At 44.8% G+C, this 19414-nt stretch overlaps 1 protein-coding gene and 2 non-coding genes across 3 annotated transcripts in view; 2 read left to right on the plus strand and 1 right to left on the minus strand.

Moving 5' to 3' along the window:
- The window catches only part of LASP1 (LIM and SH3 protein 1), a 36610-nt gene extending 18875 nt beyond the window's left edge, over nucleotides 1-17735 (minus strand). The window contains exon 1 of the mRNA XM_075846868.1: nucleotides 17448-17735. Coding sequence (XP_075702983.1) covers nucleotides 17448-17516 — 69 coding nt within the window. The 5' untranslated portion in view covers nucleotides 17517-17735. The remainder of the gene's footprint in view (nucleotides 1-17447) is intronic.
- Nucleotides 17736-17971: 236 nt separating this feature from the next.
- Nucleotides 17972-18043, plus strand: TRNAC-GCA (transfer RNA cysteine (anticodon GCA)). Its single transcript has one exon. It is a non-coding gene; the product is annotated as a tRNA-Cys (tRNA).
- A 257-nt stretch (nucleotides 18044-18300) lies between these two features.
- TRNAC-GCA (transfer RNA cysteine (anticodon GCA)) lies at nucleotides 18301-18372 on the plus strand. The gene has a single exon. It is a non-coding gene; the product is annotated as a tRNA-Cys (tRNA).
- Nucleotides 18373-19414: the final 1042 nt, after the last annotated feature.

Here is a 19414-nt window from a genome sequence, read left to right on the forward strand (position 1 = left end):
CGCAGCTGCCACCTCACAGTATATTGCCCCTGATCCACCATTGGAGTCAACTCTATCTGCGTCCTACAGATGCAGGTAGTTTAAACCTGAAAAAAAAAAAAGAATCGAAAACACGTAAATGTCCAAGATGACGTCGATTAATTGCGCTGAATTTCGGTTTCGGGTTGTTTGTTTTTTTTTCAGTTGCCCACACTCTATATTACAATAACAAAAACTTACACGAATAGAAGACTATAAACCGTCATTGGTTCTGTAAAGTAAATCACCAACATCAGTAAAATACAGAACTACCGGAAGAGGAAGTGTTATATAAAAGAAAAAAACATTTAGTGCACATGAAAAACGTGAAAACATTCAGGAGAGTTTTTCCCACTTCCTCCTGTCGGCATTTCCATCTATGGTAGAAAATATGCAAACGAAACGTGGACCGAAAATACAGCTGTGTAAACGCTAACAGCTGCACTGCCAACTGAGAAACTGAAGCCGCTCAGGTTGTTGCTCCGCCCCCATGATTTATACTGCAGCTCTGCTTTTTTCAGACTGCTGCTGTGTACACCCTCAAGCCCACCACTGGATCACCATTCACAAGTCAGTGCAGGTATGCAATAAACATTACACCACATGGCATGACATTTATTATAAGGTTGGGATGTGTCAGTTATGCATCTTTAAGGCCGGGTTCCCACATAGCTGAATTTCCGCGACGGAATTGTGTGTGGAAATTCTGCAGCATTTACATTAACAGCAAAGTGGATGAGATTTAGCAAATCTCAGCCACACGCCATGTAAAAAAAAAAAAAAATGGAGAAAAGTTGAGCGGAAAGTTTCTTTGGTGCGATTTTCCATTCTGCAGCATGTCACTTTATGCTGCGTAATCTGTGCGGACATGCTGCGTTTTTGACCCATAGACTTGAATGGAGAGCAAAAATTTTGCAACAGATTTTTACGCAGCGGTAGTGCAGTAAAAACCGCTGGAAATCTGTAGGTGCCACATATACTTTGCTATAATCAAGGCTTGACACTAAATCCGCAGGTAAGACCGCAGCATTTTCACAGCAATATGCGCAGCACATCCTCAATATTGGTGCGGATTTCTGTGACAGACAAACCAGCAATTTTTTGAGATTGTGCTGCAGATAATCTGCAGCGTTTCCTGTGTGTGGGAACATAATGTAAAGGAGTTGTCATCTAAAGGGAACCTGGCAGCTTCTCTAACCCCTGGCGATCAGCTGTGATTACCTGGGAAAGATGTAGAAACTAAGGAATCTAGCATTACATGCTGTAAATTCAAGACAATAGGCGTCAATGTAACGCATGGACAAGCCAGATCTGGCATAGAGTCACTCCATTCTGGCTCAGACAGTAGAAGGGGGGGTTCTGAGCCTGGGACCCCCTCTATGACATCAATATACCCTAATAGGGCATATGGAGAGGGGTTTCCTTCATGAGACAACTACTTTTAGAATGGTTTTCTAATTGAAGCTTTCCCAAAATTGATAAAGACTGAGATGACTTTATAAGAATTTCTGGCAACACGTCCATCAAAAGACGTAACCTAAATCAGGAGGTGGCCAGCGAGGCGTGTGCCCTAGGTACAGAGCATTAGGGGTTAAGATGTTGCTCTGCCTCGGATAGGCATAGGGAAGGAAACTAAATCTTTCGCTTCAGGTGAAGACAGCCTAGTTAGGTCTGACACCATACCACTGCGCTGGGCATGGCTCTACATATTTCAGAGCGGACGGCCTCAGGATATGAAATTCAATGTATCTGCTGCTGAACGGTTCTTCAAATTCTACCAACCATATACGAAGATGATAAAGTGGAAGGCTTGCACTCTATGACAAGTGTCGGCAGGTCTTCAGGTCATTGTCTTCTACCATCAATCACTGAAGAGTCCAAAACCACCCCAACCCTAAGCAGAGATAGTTTTCCTAATGCCAAGTAATGAACCCATGCCGTCAATTTTAGGAATGATCATCGACCAGTGTCATCCTATTAACATTGTACATTATAATCAATATTCAGTCACTCGGATACAAGCGTTTTGTTGCTATATGATTATCTGTGAGAGCATGCTGGGAGTTTGGGTGCCACAGGTTGCAGTCTCCTGATTCACAGTATCTTAGGCTTATCGTTCCACTTTATACTTTGGTCACGTAATAAGACTAAAACCAGATATTAGATATTTGTCAGGAGATCCTGCCAACAATCTTTGGTTTGGAGATAACCAAACTGTCCCTTAGTGACGGTCAAGAGAATCAGGGGTAACCATCACCCGTACACCTCTTGCTTACCTGGTAGATAAGCGGCGCCGGAAGTGCCTGGAAGATGGCCATGTCACTCCTCCAAATAAAATAATATGCCCATGAGCTCAGCTGATGTTTACAAGGGGGTCATGGAAGATAAGCTGGTAAGTAGCCGTCTTGAGCATGACCAGTTCAATAAGTGATGTAGCCATAAACTTGAATGGTCACTTTAAACGAAAATTGGCTAAAAAAAAATTGCCGATCAGATCCTATTTACATACTTATGATGTTATATTCCCTGCCCTACAGTCCAACAACCATCCACCCGATTCTGAGAGGGTCGGTTTATGACCAGCGATACTGGTCTGGCAACCATTGTTATCTGTATGGGAGAAGGTCATCCACACGGTAAGAACTAGGACTGAAATATAGTTCAAAGAATTCCCATGTAAAAACTGTAGCCAACCCTGCGTCACCCCTACAGACCTATGAAGGCCTCAATCTTACACTGCTGATGAAATTATTCACAGCCACTGAGAAAAGACAAAAGCCAGTGATGGGCGAGTTAGGATGCCCATTCTGTACAAAAAGTAGATTTGCACATACGCACAACCATAGGACAATGGCAGCAGGGAAGGATTGTGCCCATCTTACTGCATCTTTATCAAGCTTACTTACCTGTAGCCATGGCGACGCATCTCTCTGCCGTACTGCAGCCCGGCCTCCTGGGATGATGATTCATCCCATGTGTCCGGCCTGGTCAAAGCAGCACAGACTTCTGGGTACGAAGTTGTGATTTTTGCGGCGGAACTGCAGATTTTTCGCTGCAAAAATCGCAACATCTCTCTCGCGGAGAGAGAGAGAGAGCGCGAGAGAGAGAGAGAGCGCGAGAGAGAGAGCGCGAGAGAGAGAGCGCTCTCGAGCGAGAGAGAGAGAGCGCTCTCTCGAGAGAGCGCTCTCTCGAGCGAGCGCTCTCTCGAGCGAGCGCTCTCGAGCGAGCGCTCTCGAGCGAGAGAGAGCGAGAGAGAGCGAGAGAAAGCGAGAGAGATGTGGCAAATAAAAAAAAAATACATTTTGAACTACTTCTTGGTCAACCATTAGCAAACCTTGGGCCCCATTAAAGCTGATCTGTCACCTCAATATGGTGTCCTAGGTAAGGTCCCCCTCATGACCACACCGGACTCATTACGAGTAGTCTGGTGTATTCTTTGATCACTTCTATTAGCTAAATAGAACAATGCTTTTTGTGCTGTGTAGGGGAAAAGGAGAACGGACCTGTCCCTGCAATTTGCTGCCCTTACCCTAAAGCAGCATATTGAGGTGACCGCTCCACTTTAACGTGCCTAATGTAAATGACAATGGTTCCCTTTGTCCGTGTCCTAGCCGCAATTTTGTATGGCCCCACACACATGACCATGATGGTGATAGATCCGTGGGGGGGGGGGGGGGAGCAGGATGTGTCATTGTACAGTCCGTATTTGCAGCACCAAACTGGTGACATCAACTTTGCTGATCCTTATGACACACAGATACACTACAGAAGTTTTTTTTGCGGACAAATGGACTGCAACAGACCCGTGGTTTTGCGTAATGAAAAATCGCTACATCATCACTACAATCGTGTGTATTATACCTTACCCTTCCAACCAAGAGAGGATGCCCTAGGGTTTCTACAACAGCCTTCCCCCACCCCATTGCTAAGAATATCAGAAGATCCTAAAAGACAAGTCGGGATCTGCCAACAATATGCCTAAGGCCAGGATCTCACACATACAGTTTTGATAGAGTTTTTGTGCCAAATACAGGAGGGGATACAAAAGAAAGAAGATGCATCAGTCTTTTCTTTATTCCTTATGGATCCACTTCTGGTTGTGGCTCAAAAAACTGCACCAGAACTGCTTGTGTGATCCTGCCCTAAAGGCCCTTAGGCTATGTTCACACGGGGTCTTTTGCCGAGTTTATTGACGCGGAAACCGCGTCGCAAAACTCGGCAGAAACGGCCCGAGAACGCCTCCCATTGATTTCAATGGGAGGCGTCGGCGTCTTATTCCCGCGAGCAGTAAAACTGCCTCGCGGGAAAAAGAAGCGACATGCCCTATCTTCGGGCGCTTCCGCGTCCGACCTCCCATTGACTTCAATGGGAGGCAGGAGAAAGCGTGTTTTCTGCCCGCGGCGCTCAATGGCCGCGGGCGAAAAACGGCGCGATAATTGCTATTCACACGGAGTATTTTGGGGGAGGAATATCTGCCTCAAAATTCCGTTTGGAGCTTTGAGGCAGATATTCCTCCCCCAAAATACTCCGTGTGAACATAGCCTTAAAGAGAGGCAGATTTTCTGACGGTAAACGAGCGCCTATCGAAAATACAGCATGTCGGTCGGTGTGAATTTGCTCCATTTAAACGGATCAATGATTGGACTGTATGGGGACGAACAATCGTTCGTATGATCACTTGTCGCCATACACATTTGCCGGCAGAACATCCCCTGTTTACACGAAGAGATGTGCGGCCGACAAGCGACCACTTTTCGCATAAAAAAAATCAGATCAGCCGACAAACGAGCATTTACTTTTTTGTCTGCTGATCGCTGCCCATTCAATGTCTATGGGGCCGATTCTGCCCCATAGACAATGAACAAAGCAGTAGCGCACATGCTTGATGGCCGCTCCAATTAAAATCCTCCTCACTGCGATCGTGCCGTGAGAATAAAGTGCTGTGGATAGGTGTTAAATGTTAATTGTGGGAAAACCTTTTTAATTACTGAAGTGGCAGTCTGATTGGTTAAAAAAATCTCATTGTGTGAACCCAGCCTAAAGCCTCAAACACAGCCGTATTAGGGCTCAGTTTTTACGGAACTTTAATAGGGCACTGACGTGCTCCATGTACAGAGCTTTCCGCCCATAGAGGTACCCAACAAACCTTTTTCAATCCTCACCCATAGTTACGAATAGCTTTGGGCTACGGTGTGCCTCTGCATAGACCTTGTATGGTGGCACATGGAGTCCCTATAGGTCCTGATTATGGACTTGTAAGCACGCTGTGTGCTGCCTCCGAGAGGCAGTATGAAACACTTCTCCTAGGTGAGAATACCTCCATTTATGCCACGGTCATAAAATTATGGATTCTGTATAAAGCTATGAGGAAAAAAAAAAACATTTGTGTGGCTCCATATAAAATCACAGGCACAGGTTTAGGCAACACTGATCCATAATATGGCAGTGCGCATGAAGCCTAAAGGTGGCCATACACATCAGATTCCTACCCCCCCCCCCCCAACACGTGCATGATTGGCGAGAGAGGAGCAAGCCGCTGCCAGACACCTATGACGGCAGGAAATCTAGGAGAACAAAGGATCAGACATGCTAAAATTCAACATGACTGATCCTTTGTTCCTTCATTCCCCAACAATCTGATTCAGGACACCCCCATAAACATTAATGTATATGGGCAGCATAAGTCTTGGAGGAGTAGTGTGTATATTGGGCTTCGTTCACATCTGCGTTGGAGGCTCCGTTAGGGGCCTCCGTCGCAAATCCGGCAGGCATTACTGGAGAAAATGGAGTATGCTGTGCTATTGTCTCCGGTAAAACGACGGACACCCTGACAGAACCCATTAAAGTCAACGGGTTCCATCGGCCGCCGGTGATATCCGTCGTGCAATGGAACTGTTGCCTCCGTTATTCCCTTGTTCTGCTCCTCTGGCGGAGAACAACAGAACACACCGACGCAAGTGTGAACCAAGCCTTAAAGGGGTTGTCCGCTACCGGACAACTGATGACCTGACTGGATAGGTCATTGGTATATGATCGGTGCGGGTCTGACACCCGGACCCCGCACCGATCAGCTGCCGGATATTTTGAACGATATGCAGTAGTTGGAGCCGGAAGCAGGTGGCTCCAACCACTGCATAGCGGACATGCTGCAGAACGGCAGCTCTTCTCCTACTCACTTGAATAGGAGCAGAGCTGCAGTACTGCAGCTATTCCGAGACCGGAGCCATCTGCCTTCGGCTCAAACTACTGCATACCGTTCAAAACAGCCGGCACACAGAGGCAACCAGAGCAGTTGATCGGTGCGTGGTCGGACCCCCACCGATCATACACTGATTACCCATCTAGTGGATAGGTCATCATTTGTCCGGTCGTGGACAACCCCTTTAACTGTATCCCATGTGCAATTGCAGAGGAACAGTAAGGCTGGGTTTACACGTAGCGTAAATACTGAAGATTTTTCCACAACAGATCTGTGATTCTTCGTCCAGGCCAGCCTCCCGGGATGAAAAGTCATCCCAGCAGGCCAGGCTGCAGAACTGCAGAGGGACGCATTGCCATGGCTACGGGCAAGTAAAACCGCACCACAATTTGGTGCGTTTTTTCTGACAGAATTCCTTGCAGCGACCAGGGCGCATACGCTCTGGGATTTTACGCAGCGTATCTACCTTGTTTAAACACACCCTCAGGGTGAATTCACACACGGCAGATTTTGCTGCAGAAATTTCTGAGACTGCAAATCAGGTGTATGAATTTCTGCAAATTCGATTCAAATGAATGGAACAGACTTTCAGTAAGGCCTTATTCAGACGAGCGGGAAATACGTCCGTGCAACGCGCGTGATTTTCACGCGCGTCGCACGGACCTATATTAGTCTATGGGGCCGTGCAGATATGTGCGTGATTTTTCCGCAGCGTGAGTCCGCTGAAAAAAAAAAAAGTCACGACATGTCCATTCTTTGGCCGTTTTTCGCGCATCACGCACCCATTGAAGTCAATGGGTGCGTGAAAACCATGCAAGCCACACGGAAGCACTTCCGTGGGACGCACGTGATTCGCGCAACAGCAGTCAAAAGGAAGAATGAATGAAAGCAGAAAAGCACCACGTGCTTTTCTGTTTACAAACATCCAAATGGAGTGTCATAATGATGGCGGCTGCGCGAAAAGCACGCAGCCGCGCATCATACGCTGCTGCCACGCAGAGCTGTTAAGTGCCTTTTGTGCAGGCAAAACGCTGCGTTTTTTGCCTGCGCAGAAACGGCACGCTCGTGTGAATCCAGCCTTCGACTTTGTTCACACAGTGCAGGTTTGCTGCAGATTTTGAATGTATTTTTTAAGCCAAAACCAGGGACGGAACCGTATAGATCTGCTCTCCAATTCTGGTTTGGGCTTAAAAAGCACATGCAAAATCTGCAACAAATCTGCACTGTGGGAACAAGGCCTTATACTTCTCATTCCAGGTCAGAGAAGTGCAAGGCTGTTCTAGCCCATCCACACTACACTGCAGATCGGCTCTTCCCTCTGCAGATGACTCGGCAATGCTCTGAAATACACCTTCCTTCTTACAGGAAACGACCAGGGCCCAGTAGTCATCCTACCGCACATGGTGAAAATATTTATTTAGTAAGCAGTTACCCCAAAGAACTTCAAATTTGCGGACTGCGGCCAGGTACAGGCTACAACTAGAGTATTGTGCAAGACAAACACGCTTCCACAGTAACATAGAATAGCTCTGCTGGGTTGCCACAATTCTTATTGATTTTTATTTCCTATATTACCCTTACACCTACGGCTCTGTTCACCCTGGCATGCTTCCGTTTTTTAAAGGATCCACGACACATGCGAAGGATCTCAGACTACTAATGTGATCCATGAGGTTTTGAGTTTTCATTTTTTTTACTGATAGAATAGTGCAGAAGAGTAGGTTATTCCGTGCGCCAGTTGCAACAGAAAATTAATGGAGTGGAAGAGGACGTCAGTGTGAACAGAACCGAGGAAACAAACACTGGCAACATATATCTGGTTCTCTAACATTTTATTATCGGTAAAAATCTTAAAAAATAGAATTGTCTTTTAAAGGCCCATGATGTAATAGTACCACGATTATAGTTTTTTTTGTAAGGTCAAGCCCGGGCCAGTCACACCTTTATCTTACATCTACAGACAAGAATTGCAAGTCGAGACAAAGCACGCCTTTACTACTCACAATGAAATCCTAAAATGTGACCTAAAAAGGGGGGAAAAAAAAAGTGGAGCGCTACAAGGTGAAAACCCCCGCTGTCGAGTAAATATCGTACATGCATTCAATAGCTTGGGTAGCCCTTTAATGGGCAAAACATAGATCCCTCTGGAGTCCTTTAAAAATAGGGCACATATGGCAGCAATCTGAGGCCATTTACAGTACATGTGGATGAAGTTTTCAAAACCTCATCCACACGTAGTGGAAAAAACCAGAGCAGAACCAGAGCACGTTGCGGAGTCTCACATTTGCAGCGGAGTCTCACATTTGCAGCGGAGTCTCACATCTGCAGCGGAGTCTCACATCTGCAGCGGAGTCTCACATCTGCAGCGGAGTCTCACATCTGCAGCGGAGTCTCACATCTGCAGCGGAGTCTCACATCTGCAGCGGAGTCTCACATCTGCAGCGGAGTCTCACATCTGCAGCGGAGTCTCACATCTGCAGCGGAGTCTCACATCTGCAGCGGAGTCTCACATCTGCAGCGGAGTCTCACATCTGCAGCGGAGTCTCACATCTGCAGCGGAGTCTCACATCTGCAGCGGAGTCTCACATCTGCAGCGGAGTCTCACATCTGCAGCGGAGTCTCACATCTGCCGCGGAGTCTCACATCTGCCGCGGAGTCTCACATCTGCCGCGGAGTCTCACATTTGCAGCGGAGTCTCACATTTGCAGCGGAGTCTCACATCTGCAGCGGAGTCTCACATCTGCAGCATGCTCATTCTTTAGCGGAAATGATGCAAATTTTCACAGCAGATTTCCACCATTGCAACGCTCCGGGTGTAATCTGTCGCAATCTATATGTATAAGCTTACCCGAAGTATCGATTTTATTTAGGTTTTTGCTTCCTTTCATTGTATGATTGACTTTTTTTGAATAAAAAAAAAATTAAAAAAAAAATTGTGTCCTAGTCGATATTTAGTTCATATTCTGGCGATCTTCTTGAAACTATTTGAGTTTTCTGGACACTTCATTCTCTCATGCATAAATATATATCTTGCAGGCTATGTGGGCATGGGTATTATCCATTGTCTACTTCTGTATACCGCTATTATCAGCCGGTAGCACTATATCATGTGTGGACTTTTCTACAGGTGTATAATTCTGCTATATGCACTATTGGAGCGTGGTCTGGTCAAATTTTTGAATGATTGACTCTGCTGTCATGGTCTATTCCATCTGACCCGGTTGTTTGTATTTCTGTGTATGACGTATCCCATTCTCTTTTCATTATTTGTTATTGTCGATTATATTCAATAAAGTATTTTGTTTGCATCTTTGTATATTATTTTAGTATACTATTTCTCTTAGGGCCATGTCCCTTTATGGTTCATTTTTAGGTTGTATTTTGACTTTTTTTGAATGTCAGAACAGTTTTGACTACAATTCAGAATCTACCACCTCCCTGCATTTATGTAAAAGGTCATTGCAAACAGCCCGGACACTAAAAACAAACTTGTAAAACTGCACATGGTAAATAAACCCTGAACGCTCAGCCTTGCAATGTTAGGTCATTGGGCCTACTATAATCTCAGTAATCTGTGGTCTGCTCTTTACTATTCTATTGTTTACACATAGGTAGAGCCATTTATCTCCCCGTCTATCTCCCATACCCTGACGGAATTAAGGCCTTACTCACATGAATGTATTTCACGTCCGTATGCCCCCATTTAAATAACGGACAGCGCACTGACCAATGCAATTCAATGGGGCTATTCACACATCTGTGTTTTTTTACAAAGCGTGTGTACGTTGCATGAAACTCACCGCATGTCCTACCCTGGTCCATTATTGTATGTGCTGTCTTATACGGACACATCAACGTTACAGAAGAGTTTAGACAGTGAATAGACATTCCTTCCAGCCAGGACGGGATGTTTATTCACAATCCTGACACTTTAGTAACGTTTCTGTGGTACTTACTGCAGAGCAAAGCGTAATCTCGCGAGATCACGCCGTAAATGACAGGTTACAGCGAGATTACGCTTGCTCTGCTATAAGTCCCACAGAAACGTTAACGAAGTTTCGGGATTGTGAACAGACATCCCGTCCTGGCTGGAAGGAATGTCTATTCACGGTCTAAACACTTCTGTAACGTTAATATGTCAGTATAAGACAGCACATAGTGAATAACGCAGTGTCACTATGCACTGAGGAAATGAATGGAGAGGAGTGCATGATGCCGATTGGTCACTGATTGGTCAGCGTCATACACTCCCCTGTACAACGCCCACTTGGTCTAAAGTAAAAACACGCCCAGTTGGGCATTAAGAAAGTAATTAGCAGAAATCTAAAATCGCTAATAACGTGGTAAAAATAGATAGTTTTCTAAATAAAAAGCACTGCTGTCACCTACATTATAGCGCCGATCACATTATATAGGAGATAGGGCACTTATAATGTGGTGACAGAGCCTCTTTAAACTTCAGGCAGTAGACGAGAGCAACATTATAGGTGTCCTGTAATGAAACCGTTCCATCAACAGCACAGCCATGCATTTACATTGCGGGGCTCCTACATATTAAAGGAAACTGATGAAAGGGACAATTCAAACTAAGTAGCCAATACTTGGGAGAATTTCGGGTATGTTGAATATTAATGGGCATTAGTTGAAGGCTACCACCTGTTTATAGGCTCGCTGGCTCAGTGACAAAAGATATTACTTTAAAACATGAAAAGCATTCACTTACACCAATACATGTAAGGCTTCATTGTGCTGGCACTTTCTTGGACTCCCTTCCAGGCCTTTCAATGGAAGTCCTCATTTCCTGACTGGTAAAATGAATTCAATCACCTGGCACAGCCGTCTTTATATCAAGTAGATTAGAGAACTGTTGAACTTGGACATGTTCGAAGGAAAACACCCTAAAGCCTAATGTAGAGGTATTGAAAGCCTTGCTCAGGACCTCTGCCTAATGACGGCAATATATAGCTTCTGTATATCTGGCTGGTATTGCCGTGTGTGGCACACAGAAGAGGACTCATGCACATGGGCATATTATGAGGATATTGGCCCATATTGTTCGTCCATGTGTCTACAATTTTATATGAAGATGCATAGAGCTTTTTCTCATAGATTCCATGGCATGCTGTATTATAGAGGTACCATATGCTGACTCGTGGGGGTTCCTAATACAGACCCATAGACACTTCCTGTGCTGCCGCCGTCATTGCCATAGACATTGAAGTGGCGGTCAAGCACTTCCTCACAGCTAGGGGTGCAGTGAAGAGGAACATGGGGGATCGGTACCCCCTTTCGCGTGTGTTCGGCAGGGGACCCAGTAGTTTGGTGCCCAGTGATTAGACAATTATCACTTATCCTGTGGCTAGGTGATCATTTTTTATTTTGGGAATACCCCTTTAAGGCCAGGTTCACACATTGCATATTTGTTGCAGAATTTCGATTGCGGAATCCGCACAGAAATTCAGCAACAAAATACAGTACAATGTAAGTGAATGGAGTTTCACCCCTTTTACTTAGGCCTCACACACACGATTGTAATGGTTTTTACTGTCCGCAAATACGGCTGCACATCCGTAGCTGCCCGCAATTGCCTGAAGCGCCCATAGAATTCCGTGCCGCAATTACGGACAAGAATAGGACATGATCGGCAAAATATAGAACATTTCTACAGCCCGGACAAACATCCGTAAATACACGGAAAGGTGTCAGTGGCCTATAGAAATTAATGGGTCCGCAATTTCATCCATAATTACAAATTCCGTAATTACGGATGAAAACTACGGTCGTGTGCATGGGGCCTTAGGCCCTGTTCATACTTAGTTTTTTTTACACTTTTTTGACGCAGAAACTGCATTGAAAAAAAACGTCCAAAGACACCTCCCACAGGAATCTCTAGATTAGGTTGTTGGTTGAGTTCCGACTATCCCCCCCCCCCCCCCTTATAATCCCCTGTGTCTTCTCCCTGACCTCTTGTTTGTCTATTGAAATTTACCGTTTTGCCATGTGAATTGCATGGCCCCCCATGCAGCTCTAAACCATATGTATATTTTGAAAATTTTCAATAAAAACACAGTTGAAACCAAAGACACCTCCCACTGATTTCAATGGGAGGCAGAAGTTTTTTTTTTTACCCGTGAGCCGATTTTAAAAGAAGCGACATGCCCTATCTTCGGGTATTTACGTCTCTGACCTCCCATTGACATCAATGGGAGGCAAAGAAAGCGTTTTTCGCTGCGTTTTTGCCCGCGGCACACAATGGCAGAAAAACGCAGCAAACTACGTGCAGGCAGATAAAAATCTGCCTCAAAATTCCAGACAGAATTTTGAGGCAGAATTTTCTGCCTGCAAAATCTCTGTGTGAACATACCCTTACAGCATAAAAAATCTGCAGCAAATTTTAAAATTCGCAGCACATGATGTCGTGGATTTCATTCGAAGAGATCATCTATTGCAGTCCAATGGGTAAAATCCACACCACATGGGGTTGTCTTCTGCTGAACCATTAAAGAGGCTCTGTCACCAGATTTTGCAACCCCTATCTGCTATTGCAGCAGATCGGCGCTGCAATGTAGATTACAGTAACGTTTTTATTTTTAAAAAACGAGCATTTTTGGCCACGTTATGACCATTTTTGTAGTTATGCAAATGAGGCTTGCAAAAGTCCAAGTGGGTGTGTTTAAAGGTAAAAGTCCAAGTGGGCGTGTATTATGTGCGTACATCGGGGCGTTTTTAATACTTTTACTAGCTGGGCGCTCTGAAGAGAAGTATCATCCACTTCTCTACACAACGCCCAGCTTCTGGCAGTGCAGATCTGTGACGTCACTCACAGGTCCTGCATCGTGTCGGACACATCGGCACCAGAGGCTACAGTTGATTCTGCAGCAGCATCGGCGTTAGCAGGTAAGGCGATGTAGCTACTTACCTGCAAACGCCGATGCTGCTGCAGAATCATCTGTAGCCTCTGGTGCCGATGTGTCCCCGCTCGTCTGACACGATGCAGGACCTGTGAGTGACGACACAGCGTGATCTCTCGAGAACACGGCTGTGTCTGCACTGTCAGAAGCTGGGCGTTCTGAAGAGAAGAGGATGTTACTTCTCATCAGAACGGCCAGCTAGTAAAAGTATTAAAAACGCCCCGATGTACGCACATAATACACGCCCACTTGGACTTTTACTTTAAACACGCCCACTTGGACTTTTGCAAGCCTCATTTGCATAACTACAAAAATGGTCATAACTTGGCCAAAAATGCTCGTTTTTTAAAAATAAAAACGTTACTGTAATCTACATTGCAGCGCCGATCTGCTGCAATAGCAGATAGCGGTTGCAAAATCTGGTGACAGAGCCTCTTTAATGTATCAAAGCCTAGGCCCAAGGAGGATACTTTGGGTACTCCGGTGGGCCAGTCCAACCCTGGCAGCAATGTTTTATTTAATAACCAATGTGAGCATAATATTATTAACTATCCATATAAGACCACGATCACATCTATGTTGGATGCTCCGTTAGGGGCCTCCAACGCAGATCTAACCGAAACTACTGGAAACAATAGCACAGCATGCTGCGCTATTGTTTCCAGTAAAACCACGGACACCCCAACAGAACCCAATGGGTTCTGTCAGATGCCGGCAGTGTCCATGGTGCAACGGAACTAGTGTGTCCAGTATTTTCAATGTTCTGCTCCTATGACGGAGCAGAGCACCGGAAATACCAAACACAGATGTGAACATAGCCTTAGGACCTGTTCATATCACATTTTTATCTTTCGGTCATCAGTATACGTCGGGAGGACGAAAGGTAGAGACATATCCTACTGCATAGGCGTACAATAGGATACGTCACCTGAACTCCCCGGCTCAGCGCTACTTTAAGCACTGGGCCCGGGAAAGCCCATAATGTCACTGTCTATATATGGACAGTGACGTCAGGGGCTACCGCAGTTGCGGAATCCCTGGGCCGAGCGATACCTGATGCTCTGCCCTGAGTTCCACCAAGGTACATGCTTAACATATACCGGTGACGGATGCCATACAGTGGCATTCATCACACATAGGCTCCCATGTTAAAAAGACATACCGTGCAATATACTCTTTTATGCGGAATCCTCAGGATGGAATAGCATAGTCTACTACGATATTCCATCCTAAAAAAAAAAAAGGTATATTAATGTATACCAACCCGACGGAGGCCAAAAAGACACTTGTTCTCCATCGTGCTAATAGAGCCCTATGGATATGTTTAGTGTGTACGAATGGAGCTTTCTCTATGTACACACTAAATGAAGGATAAAAACGTTATGTGAACGGGCCCTAAGACATCCAGATATATCCTCAGTGGGTACATGGGATAGTGTAACTAATGTGACATAACAGCTGAAATACATATTAACCATACGGCCGTCATTTTAGTCACAACACCTGGACTGCCCCAACGCGGTCAAACTGAACCGAAATTAGACCCCCACAGAACCCTGTAGTGACGCAAGTTGAGTTTACTAGAACTGCCTGGGTGTTGCAGCCACAATGCACCATGCACACGTTGCGTAATTTGCTGCGGAAAATCTGCTTTAAAACCGCAGATACCGGTAATTCCGCAGGTAAAATCTGCATTTTCTTTTAAGTTTTTAATGCATTTTTAACATTTTGGTGCGCTTATTTTATACAATTACCAGATACAATTCTGAGACGTAACGAAAGATAAATTGACATGCTGCGTATTTTAAAATCCGCACCGCAGATCAATTTACGTGCAGAAAAATTCTGCACAATGTAAAGGAGATATCTTGGAACGCTCATTTACTTGGCTGGTACTGTTTTACGCTGCGCGTAGTATGCATAGTGTGGATGTGGCCTTATACAGATGTTATGCATGACCGTATTACCACCGTGTGAAACAGGCCTAAGACGGATGGTACAATAACCAAGCGAGCGATGAACTTCTATGGGAATAAAGCGCCAATACATGGGAGAAACTAAGGAAACTGAATAGACTGAAGCGGAAAACCAGCAGCTAATGCGTCTCTTCACTCCAGCCATTCTGCCGATCTATCCTCATGAGACTCCTGAAGAATTCCAACTCCAGCAAGCATTAACTAGAAGAAACTTATTGTGCAACAGGTTTGACCGTGAAAGACCTGAAAATGCAACATGGACATACACTTAGGAAAACACACACAAGTCTCTATTCACATGAACGGAAGCTAATCACAAAAGGAGACGTTTAGCAGGGGGAGGGGCAGGGAGATTGCTGCAAGATTTTTTTATCCCTGGGAAAATGAACTCCAAGGGTCAAACCCAACAAAGGGTGGGGTGCATGAATTAGAACACAGAATGCCAATAATCCCAAGCATTACAAAACTGGAGATCACCCCAACCCCCATTAGTTCAGGTGAGGCATGAATACAGAGGTAGAGGTTTCCTGGACAACATAATAGATATACCCACCTTGCCAAAAAGTTATATTAACTCTCACACCCCTGATACATGACGGATTAAGATCTCAATCCAACCATTATGCCTGGTAAATCTGCATAACATAACAGTACAATACATACACAGCTGGATTTGGGGTCTAATATCTGTGCATTTTGGGGGGAGGGAGAAATTCCTTAGCAGTGAGACACAGTGAAATAGCAAGCAAGGCAATCAAACAGTTAATTCTGGGAAAATTAGTGTTGTGCCGTTGATGCCAGGATGGTCTGACTTCCGCATACATGGCTGCTAGTGAGGGGAGGGTGGAAGCCATCATTCACACGGGGCTAAGAGAGGGGCATCGTTGACATAAAGCACATGCAGATAGAGGGACAATGTGCCGTTAGGAATCAAGCTGGCCATACTGGAAGGGATGCAGAAGACACAGCCCTAAGAAAGAGGAGTGACTGCAATAAGGCACCCAGGAAGTGCGCCACCCATCAGCAGCCACCCATCAGCAGCCTGTCACACTGTATGAGCCGAATTGATACATAAAGGAGACAATCATTCATTGCTCATACAATGTATCTATTGCCAGGGTTCTGTTTGGTAAATGTATCAATTCAATATTCCAATATGGTCCAGGGACTCACAGTGAACCCCAACCACCTGATATATATATATATATATATATATCTCACCGCTAATGGATATGTATATATCAAATATTCTATATAAGCAATATTGATTAAAAATACCCGCAAGCATTTAACCTATGACATCTCATCTTGAATGTTGATTCCAATATACATGATAATAGGTCTGCAGGTAACCAGATACCTGGAGAGACCTGTAGCTATCCCAGATGACAGCAGGGCGGCATAGGATTGTGGGTGAGGACGACAGCTGCTACACGGTCAATTCATCTGGTAATTGGGCCTTTACAGGAAGACATTCATTGCAAAATGAATTCAAGACACCTATTAGGGTAAGAGGATCCTGGACTATTAGATTATATTATACATCAAGCAAGCGGCTAATTAAAAGAACTGTCTGCGTGTAGATGTGGGAGTAGCAGCCTTGTGTCTACACCATGCCAGTGCCTATGCCAGGATCACCCAGAGACCATAAGAGTACAGGATTACTACAGTCTAGTCCATAGTGACAGAATATAGTATGGTGTATACATAGTATAGGAATACACAACTAATCTACTAGCAGGAAACCAAGATAAAATAGAAAATACAAATAAAGCTTATAGGTTGGCGGAGAACGGGCAACCATACGTACAAAAGTCAGCCAATCACCACCCTCGACGATGCCCAATGGTACCACACAGGCCTCAATCTGCACAAAAATGTTAGGGCAAGATATGAAATTCTCCACCCAAGTTAAGTTTCTCATTTTCTACCGGGCACGGGCGATGACGTAAATGTTTTTTTAACATTCATAAGCCATCATGAGAGATCACTTATGCCCAAAAATGTACCCACGCTGTTTTAGGCCTGGGCAGGTATCACACCCAACCTGACTGTAACATGGAGGGTGTAATGTATCTGATATGTGCAAAGTGACAATATATAGTCATTACGGAAGGAAAAAATATATATACACACACATCTATCAGTATAGGCGATATCTATTGCACAATCCTCCAGTGCTGGGCTATACAGTACATATACCTGTATATATGTCATACACACACTATATCCAGCAGTGGTAATATTCTCCAGTGATAGGCTATACTGTATGCAGTATTACAGTGTGTATATATATATATATATATATATATATATATATATGATAGTGGGTATGTGTAGTACCTTGTCCAAGCAGTTGACTTTTTCAGTCGGGTAGACAACCTTGCCGCAGCGGGCACAGCTCGGGTTCATTGTGCCAGGTAACGTGAGTGACAGTAGCCGCTAGTGTTTAACAATGTCCCAGGCTTCGTGTCACTGCCGCTCTCAGGAAGTCTGCCCTCTCCGCTCTCCTCCTGTAGTCTCTCTCTCTCCTTCTCTCTCCCCAGCAGTCTCTCACTGTCTCTTTGCCGCGCTGTCGGTGACAAACACAGGAGGAGGGTGGGGGTGTCGGGGACGCGCACATTCGCGCGCACAGTGGGAGGCTCTGTTCGAGGGCGCGCACGTTTCCGCTGTTAGAGTACGGAGAGCGGCATGTACCGCCGAAAGCCACTGCGCTCCTATGCGCTGCTTGTATAATAATACATGTCCGAGAAATTGTATGAACTGGTTATAAGAACTGTACATACTGCGAACAAGCGTGGTTCACGTATTACACGTCACTATATGCTGATCTTTACATACACTGATTTCAAGAAAGAAAGCAGAAAGGGGGTATAGCTCAGTGGTAGAGCATTCGACTGCAGATCGAGAGGTCCCTGGTTCAAATCCGGGTGCCCCCTTCAAAGTTTTTTAATATGAAGAAAATTATTATGTTGTTGTATTATTTTTTTTTTCTTTTTTTACACAATGTACAAACACGCTCACTTACACAACATCGCTAAGTGTAGAAATACCTTTTCTGGTTCACCTATCAAATAATGAAGATATTATCCAAAAGTTCCATGTTGCAAAAGAAATAAAACCACAAGTTTAATACTGAAATTATTGGATACATACTATTTCAGAGGCAATGACAACAGACGAGCTAACGTGTGAAGGGGGTATAGCTCAGTGGTAGAGCATTCGACTGCAGATCGAGAGGTCCCTGGTTCAAATCCGGGTGCCCCCTCACAGATTTTTGAGCACCTTTACATTGATTTTAATGGGAAATGTGCTCTGTAGTTCATGAGTCATATTTTTAAATTGCTTAATTAAGAAATGTGTCATAAAAATTAGGGTATGTTCAAACACAGCGTTTTCAGGCGAAAACCTAGAAAAATGCCATGAAAAATGCTAGTGAAACGCCGATAAACAGCTTCCCATTGTAATCAATAGGAAAAACTGCGTTTTGTTCAGACGAGGCATTTTTCTACGCCGCTGTTTTAAAAAACACCACGTAAAAAGACCGAGTAAAAAGAAGGATCATGTCACTTCTTGAGACGTTTTTGGAGCTGTTTTTCTAAGGCCTGCTTCACACGAACGTGTTAGGCTATGTTCACATCTGCGTCAGGGCTCCGTTCCGACGTTCCGTCTGAGCTTTCTATTGGAGCGGAACCCTGACTGACACAAACTGAAACCAAAGGTTTCCATCTCCATCACCATTGATTTCAATGGTGACGGATCCGGTGCTAATGGTTTTTCAGTTTGTCTCCGCTGTGGAGGGGCTCCGTCGTTTTGACGGGATGAATACCGTATTCTACTGTTTTTCATAGGGTAAATTGAAAAACAGTGGCATTGGTGGTGGTCTTCTCCATATGGTCCTCTCCACGGGTACATGTATATGTATAGGGATGTGAGTGCAATACTATAGATTTGGAGCACCTCTATTGCCTACGTGGTCTTGATATTCGTAATAAGACATGTCCATTCTTTCTGCGGTGTGGGCTCCTGGGCCATGCACGTACCGTGAAAACCACGGTCGTGTGAATGGGCCCATAGGAATGAATGGGGCTGCAATTCTCCCGTGGATTTTTGGGGGAATTGCGGCCCCAAAAGCACATTCGTGTGCATGGGGCCTAACACTGTGGCTTGTGTTAGGGGGAACTGGGATTGAGGCACATTATATGCTTTATTTATTTCTCCTTGTTAACCTGTTGCATATTATACAATTAATACACCTTTATGGCTATGCTGGCACTTTGCTGACGGTCTTTGAACTATTATTTTAAGTA

Source organism: Rhinoderma darwinii, chromosome 13 (genome assembly GCF_050947455.1).
Source record: "Rhinoderma darwinii isolate aRhiDar2 chromosome 13, aRhiDar2.hap1, whole genome shotgun sequence".
Taxonomy (NCBI): Eukaryota; Metazoa; Chordata; class Amphibia; order Anura; family Rhinodermatidae; genus Rhinoderma; species Rhinoderma darwinii.